At 43.7% G+C, this 7656-nt stretch overlaps 1 protein-coding gene across 1 annotated transcript; it reads left to right on the forward strand.

Moving 5' to 3' along the window:
- The first annotated feature begins 1325 nt into the window (after positions 1-1325).
- On the forward strand, positions 1326-4262 carry LOC138602428 (deoxyribonuclease-2-beta-like). The gene is made up of 6 exons (XM_069673900.1): positions 1326-1417; positions 1497-1680; positions 2037-2115; positions 2839-3003; positions 3078-3266; positions 3859-4262. Exons 1-6 carry the CDS (start codon positions 1326-1328, stop codon positions 4260-4262), a joined length of 1113 nt encoding a protein of 370 aa, XP_069530001.1.
- Positions 4263-7656: the final 3394 nt, after the last annotated feature.

A 7656-nucleotide genomic window follows, 5' to 3' on the forward strand; every position in this document is an offset into this window, starting at 1 on the left:
GATACGAACTAACTACAATGACAGAAACCATGTTGGAGAAAAATGTATTTTGATTTTATAGTTTGACTCATGTCCCATCTGTTAACATGGAGGAGGCGGGCTTTATGAGCTATACTGCAGCCAGCCAGCAGGGGGCGACAGAGAGGGTTTGGCTTCACTTTAAGGAGCTGTCATGTCGGCCATCTTTAATCACAGTCTTTGGGTGGGATTCAGATAAAGAGGTGACTGCTGACCGTCGCCTCACGTGTTCGAATCTTAGGTTTGAATTTAGTTTAATAAACAGTTAAAACTAAATACGTTCTTTTCCTGTTCTAATGCATCACAGTGCGCACACTCTGAAGAGGTCCGCTGCCTCAAACCATCTTAGTTTATACAGAAACAAAGAACCTTAATTAGATGCAGCGACGAATTGTATCAAGCTTACATTAGAAGTCTTTACTCAAAATCATTAGTTACTTCAATTAATAATAATAATAATAATAACAACATAACTTTATTTATATAACAAAGTGCTCTGACAGCCAAGCAAACAAATGGATTTTATTTAATTCAATTTAACAAATAAACTGTTCGTTGGCCCGTCCAAGCTGCTTTAACTCCTCTGCTGCCAGTCGGCCCGACACACCCGATGGCCCTCCTGCCCCTCCGGACCTCCTCCTGTTGTTCTGCTGGAGTTTTCACTCAGCTCCTCCTGTAACTGTCTTTAGCCTCCTCCACATTTTAGTCTCTAAAAGCTTCTTAGTGTTCAGGATGGCTTTGATGTCCTGTTACCTGTGGCTTGTTATTTCAGTAACAAAGGACAGTCTTTGCTGGGACAGTGCAGTCCACACAGAAGTTGATGTAAGCCGTGATGTGCTCTGTGAGCCCGTCGATGTCCTCTCTACGGGGCTCGCTGAGTGCCTGCCTCAAAACATCCCTGCAGAGTGTCATAGGCCTCCTCCGACCATCTCCTTACTGTCTTTGTGGTTGAGAGGTGCGTCTCTTTAAACGTAGCTAGCGCAAGGAATTGTGGGTAGTTATTTTCTCCTCTCTGGTAAAGGAGGATCCAGTGTTTCCTGAAGGAGATAGTAAAGGAAGCAGTGAAGCTCCTTATGGCTGACAGCATGAAGCGCTCCGAGTTCAGAACCCTCTAACCAAAAAGGTTTGACTGCAGGCTATTGTTGAATTACCTGCATACTATGGCAAGGTGTACAACTTCATACAACTATTAGCCATTTAAGTTAGCATCCACAGCTAAGAGTCTGATGTTGCATAAGGCTCATAGTATGTTGTCATGCTAACATGCTAATAAGGAGCTATGTTTGTTGCTGGTGTGATTCAGAGCCATGCTGAGGTCGGTGCTGGCGGTCGCTCTGCTCTGCTGGGGGGCTGACGGTGCAGTGACCTGCAGAAACGAGAACGATGAGCCAGTGAACTGGTGAGGAAACACCCGGACTGTTGTAAAGCGCACAGCTGTGACTAAATAACATTTCCTCTAACGAGTTTGCTTCCTTAAGGTACATCTTATACAAGGCGCCTCACCTGACGTCCCAAGCTCTCACTGGTCTGGAGTATGTTTACATTGACTCAAATGTAATGAGAAAGATGGCGCCCTCTACAGACAACTATAAAGACATCAAGCATCCCAACGGAGTCCTGGCCAACACCCTGCGGCCCCTCCTGACTCCCATCAGATCCATGGTGACAATCGCTGGTCTGCTCAGATAAGCTCAGACAGAACTCCATTAATCCAGAAGGAAATTCATGTAACACATAACACAAGCAAAACTACAAACACAAGTGACAGATAAATACAAAGTGTCTGAGTGTAATGCAAAGAGACGGTGCCTAATCGAATATATAAAGTAATAAACTATGGAGACAGGAACAGTAACGACCTGACTTGTGTGTAATGACTAAACAACGTGTACATGTGGTCTTTACATGCTATGAGAGGAGTTAAAATCATGTTGCTGTGGTACAATGTTAGACCTGCTGAATGTGAAGGAATTAAGAGTTTCTGTTAATTCATCTTTTTCCTTCTGCACTCATTTTAGCCAAATAACTTTGGATTCATCAGCTACAGCGATCAGCCTCCAGGATGCAACGCTATGGACACGTTTGGTCACAGTAAAGGTAAACGATAACCACAACCCCTGAAGAGACTGTGATTTAAAAAGGCCACACACAGACTAAGAGGGCCTTTAACTGAGACACAGAAAAACACAAGTTTTACTTTTTATTAAACTAAATTCAAACTAAAGATTCTAACACCACAAATGAGGCGACCATCAACAGGAAACATCAAAGCCCTCCTCACCCTCTTTATCTGAATCCCACCCACACACTGTATAAAAAGATGGACGACATGATGGCTAATACCCTCTCTGTCGCCCCCTGCTGGCTGGCTGCAGTATAGCTCATAAAGCCCGCCTCCTCCATGTGAACAGATGGGACATGAGTCAACCTATAAAATCAAATTCCTTTTTCTCAAACATGTTTCTGTCATTATAGTTAGTTCTTATCCTGCTGATTTATGTCCCGACGGGGGTGTAGGCTTTCAGTTGTACAGGGAGAGGAGGTGGAGACACGTCAGCCATCTTTACATACAGTCAGTGATCCCAACACACACCTGAACTAGTAAATAATGTGAAAGCAGACCCATGCAAATAACTGAAGTGATAGTTCAACTTAAAAAGAACCCACTTGAACAGAGGCAAACTCAACATTATCCCACAGGCCAGGCTGTTCAGCGATGAGTCCTGTCCTGTAGGCTTGTTCAGTATATAATATAAGCTAACAATGTGAACAGCCTCTTCACATTGTTCTGACCTGCTGTCTCACTGTTCATGTTTCCAGGGGTTGTGATGGTGGATAACAGCGGACCTGGAGTGTGGCTCCTTCACAGCACACCTCAGTTCCCTTTCAGACGAGATCAAAATCATTTCTGGCCCGAGAGCGGAGCGAGAAACGCTCAGATATTTATCTGTGTGACGCTGGGATACAGCCAGTTCAGTCATATAGGTAATGAGTTAAGAACACACAATCTGAAGACCTCAGTGGTTTAATGTTAATGTACCTGGTGATATTGTTTTCAGGTATGCATCTGCAGTACATCGGAGCGTTCCCATTTGAACATGATATTCCACTGGACTTTCATCAGGAACTTAGGGATGCTGTGAACTGGGTCAAATCTCCTCCACCCAATAACCTCAGGAAGCTGATATCAACGGACGTGAATCAGCCCTTTTACAGCATCGCTAAACAACAGTCAGAGCAGCCCAAAGGTCAGCTGTCCTCATCATCTTTAATAACCAACATGAGACAGAACTTTATTAACCCCCAAGGCTGTGAAGTTAGCTAATGATATCTTGTTTAGCTAAGGTTACATATCAGGTAGGCTTTAGACAGTCCTGTTTGTGTGTTTATAACACCTGTAACACCTGTGCTGTCAGAGTGTGTTCCACCATTACAGTTTGACCCTTAACGCAGCCCTACATGCATGTTTTCTGTGCTCTGGCTGCATGTAATCAACTGCTCTAAGTACATGTAGCCGTAGCCCGACGTAGCCTACCGAAGCCTCCAAACAAGACACGCCCAAACACGACAAACACACGTTCATGTTGGAGAAGAAAATAAAAGCTTACTATTGGCCCACAGTAGTAGTAGAGAGATAGCCACATGATTCAGGTTACTAAAAGAGGTGACATTATGACATCATCTTCCCTCACCTTTTCCCCCCGTCTGATCTACCTGGGTTAGGGTTAGTAGCTTCATGTGCAGCTCAGCAGATCAGAATATGTGACATTAAATCTGCGAGTGTAGGACAGGATGTAAGCTTCTGTGACACGTGGCCTCTAAAGTCTCTTTCTTTTTCAGTTGGAGATCTCTACGTCACGATTGCCCAACTACTCGACAGTGACCTGCAGGTCCAGACATGGGGCTGCCAGCGAGACCGTAAACCTTCCTACTGTGTGTCTGGCATTCATAAAGTGTTAAATATCAAAGATATACACACTGTGCTCGGCAACTGGCAGCCTAAACATGATCATTCAAAGTGGTGTGTAGCTGAGAATCCAAATAATCATTGGACCTGTATTGCTGATGTAAACAGGGCGACCACCCAGTACCAGAGGCGTGGGGGGGCACTGTGCTTTCAGAACCAGAGAATCAAACGGATATTTCTGCAGGTAGCTCAGGGCACTGATGATTGTTCAACTCTAAACATCATGGACACCATCGACTGTGAGCCCGACCCCCACACTCCTTCACTGATGGGATAAACAGCTCACCTCACATGTCCCTGTAGATTCTACTGGTCCTCTGCACCATATTCACATGGCGGCCATCTTTCTCTGACGCCGGACTCAGGGTGGGAAGCACCAACGTTGTTATGTCGTGCTGCCAGCCCGTTTGCAGCTCGTATAAACAAAGGGACTCTGACAATTTGCTTTCCTTCGACTACTTCCCAAATGATCAGCAACTGAAAAGACAACAGAGAAAGGGACACAGATCAAACAACATATTGATAATCCATTAGCTACTGACAACAGCTTGTGTTAGCATTTAGCCACTTCCTTCATTGGATAGCATTGCATAATAAATAAAATCCTAGGTAGTGGTCATTTTAGCTTGGCTCAGAAGAATGCTAACGTTAGCTGATGAGTTAGCAAATATTTAAACTTTTTGCAAAGCTTTACTACAGACTTGAGGTTCTGCTAAAAAGACAAGACAATACACAAAATAAATATACTAAAGCACAATTAAATTAATGTTTTAAAATGTAAAATATACAAAAATGACCGTCTTATTAGGAGGCATCTGTGCCCGTGTCTCCACAGCTGGGGTTGGTAGCGTGTAGAGCTGCATGTGATGTTTGACAAAACCAGGACGAGCAGTCACAAACATTTCACTTGCACTGCACCTTCCTGGTCGCTGAAGGAGAATCCTCACCTGTAATCTGTCAGCTTGTCTTCTTGCTTTACCTTGAAATATTCCCCAAGTTGTCCTCCAGGTCTTTTGCATCTGTTGTCTTTGCAGTTTCTGATGAAGACGGGAACAGTGCAGTGAATATTTTACAGTTAGGACATTTCAACATGACTCAGCAGTAAAAGTAGAACAGCATCTAAGCTTCAAGTCAGAGAAAAACTGGCATGCTCTGTATATGGTGATTCAAAAACAAGAATTTCCATCGTCATGGTTGAATGAGGAAGAATCTGCAGCTCCTGTTCTCACTGTTACTCTGTGCCTGTAATGGTGTATAATAAATGAGGATCTGTGGACGATATAATCAATGTGGACCTGTCACTTTCAGCCAGAGCTCTATCAGTACATTGTTTTTAAGCATTGTCATAATTGCCAAGAGGCAGAGTCCTGGATTTAACGGGGTTGTGTCCTGAACTTTAGTCAGTTGTGTTATTCATTTGCTGATCAGAGGAATCTAAGTTGTGTTTATAATTAGATTAGGCTTTCTCACTGTCTGATTTACAGATAAATGCTCAGGTGTTAAGAAATGTCTACCTCGTTCTAAAGTGCAGATTCGTTCTGATGGTTATGTGTAGCTGATCAGGTCATTTGGTCGCCTTCACAAGAAACTGGTGTTGAATTAAAAAGCTTGTGTCTTCATGAAGCTGTTGAACAGACTGATTACCACCGAGCATCATAATGAGAACAAAACCCTCACTGAGCAACAGGAACATAACAAAGCTTTAATAAACATTTTAAGCACGGCATTGTTGGTTCAGAAATGGATGGTTCTGTTGGTTCTGGAATTGAAGGTTCTGTCGGCTCTGGACTGTACGGCTCTAGAGGAACCTCGTCAAACTTCCAAAGCTTCCACAAGTCGGGTTCCTGTACATTTCTTGGGTGCCGATCTCGTCCACTTTGTGTTGCTGCACTGAAACAAGTTGCCAGCATCGTGGACATCTCTCCCGCAGAGTCAAAATAAATCACTTCAAAGATGGAGTCCTGGAAAACATTCAGTCATTAGTTCTCTTCTCAAAGTTTCACAGTTTGGATCACGTCTCAGGCCTTCCTTACCGTGTCTGCCGGAGTTGATATCTGAACAAATGCTGCACCATGGGTTGTTGTTGTGAGTGCCTTGCTAACAGTGCCGTCTTTTCCCAGAGCTTTTACCCTCTTCAGTCTCGTTCCAAGGGGAAGTTTCACAGTGACGTGTTGTTCTGCAGCTCACCATAGGTGGTGACAGCTGCAGTGATGTTGAAGGATTCTCACAAGAAGCTACAGCAGCCATGTTTGTCTGCAGCAGATGGTCGAAGTATCGTATGTTCAACTGCAGAAACTTTGTTCCTTTAGAAACCTGGAGAGAAAACGAAAAGAAACAAATCACCTGGAATCACCAGTTTGTGTTCTCTCAGAGATGACCTCATTTTAGGGCTCCATTGACTGATCATTTTCTATCATAATGTGGGGTACACACTAAAAGAGAATCAAGCTGATTTGGGGTCTGATTCCCTCCTTCCGACAATCGTAAGCAAAGTCCTGGGGTCCGTTTCACAAAGCAGGTTTATTGAAAACTCTGAGTCTGTTAACCCTGAAATGAGGGAAACTCTGAGTTTTCCGTTTCACAAAGAGAGGTAACTTAAGCTCTCGGTCAGTTACCGTAGTAACAGACTCTATGAACCTCACCTGGTCGCGAGCAGGTTTTCTTCAGGACACTCAGAGCTTCGCTCCGTCTCCTCCCTCTAGAATATAAAACCCTCATTCACTTCCTCGTTCATTCAGCCCGTCTCACGCGTGTGTTTAAGCGGTTACCGAATTAAAAGAAGAAACGTTGCGTCTCTGTGCTGCTCTGACCGCTTTGCAAAAGTCTTTTATAATTATGATAAAAAAATCAAGAGACAAATCTGCGTCAAAGTCATCATGTGTAGATTTTCCACCACCACTGCCGAGAGCGCTCAGATAAGACGCCGAAAGTTATTGGATTTTATTATTTATTTAAACTAACACATTCAGTTTAATCAACATGAATTATAATGTATGTGAAGTCAGCATCATGTTAGGGATAAAGCTGATGCTCATTAAAACAGCCACTGAATGATATTTAATCTGTTTCATATTTAAAATATCACTGAAGTGCTTCCATGTTCGTTTTTCTCTCCCGCTGCATTGCTCCTAAATTAATATACATTTTAGCTTCCGGTCGTGATGAAGTATTAAATAAACAGACCAGTTCAAACTGACGCGTTCACTCGAGCCGCTTCTCTCTCTTTTGCAGCTGCAGCCGTGTTACTTTATGTTTCTAAAAACATGCTCGTATTCGCTGAACGTCCGCGTGAGGATTTCGAGCTCCGCTGGTGTGACGTAGGAGGACCTCTTTTTGTGTACCGTTGCCATGGTGAATCGTGGTATCGGGCCCCATTAATGCTGTCTTTTTACAGTCAGCGTGCACGCACTTAACTCCGGGTGAACCTACTCAGAGTTGATTGAACTAACTCTGATCAGCTGTTCTGGAACCGAAAACTCAGAGTTTCCTATCTCAGAGTAGATCGACTCAGAGTTCAGGGTTAGACTCAGAGTTTGTTGAACCTTCTTTGTGAAACGGACCCCTGATGTTTATATGGTTCTAAAGAAGATCTCTCAGATGTTCCTGTGGTGTGAGCGATGTTAACAGAGGTTTTACTTCCCCCGATCTGCTCAGAGGAACGTCGTGGCCGC

The sequence above is a fragment of the Semicossyphus pulcher genome, unplaced genomic scaffold (assembly GCF_022749685.1).
Source record: "Semicossyphus pulcher isolate SPU_LCO1_2020_fin unplaced genomic scaffold, fSemPul1.0.p SCAF_22, whole genome shotgun sequence".
Taxonomy (NCBI): domain Eukaryota; kingdom Metazoa; phylum Chordata; class Actinopteri; order Labriformes; family Labridae; genus Semicossyphus; species Semicossyphus pulcher.

Bases quoted from the DNA above. Each gene is read 5' to 3' on its own strand.
- LOC138602428 (XM_069673900.1), top strand. From the start codon at position 1,326: ATGCTGAGGTCGGTGCTGGCGGTCGCTCTGCTCTGCTGGGGGGCTGAC. The intron at 3,004-3,077 runs GTAATGAGTTAA...TATTGTTTTCAG, and splicing joins CAGCCAGTTCAGTCATATAG to GTATGCATCTGCAGTACATC. The intron at 3,267-3,858 runs GTCAGCTGTCCT...TTTCTTTTTCAG, and splicing joins ACAGTCAGAGCAGCCCAAAG to TTGGAGATCTCTACGTCACG.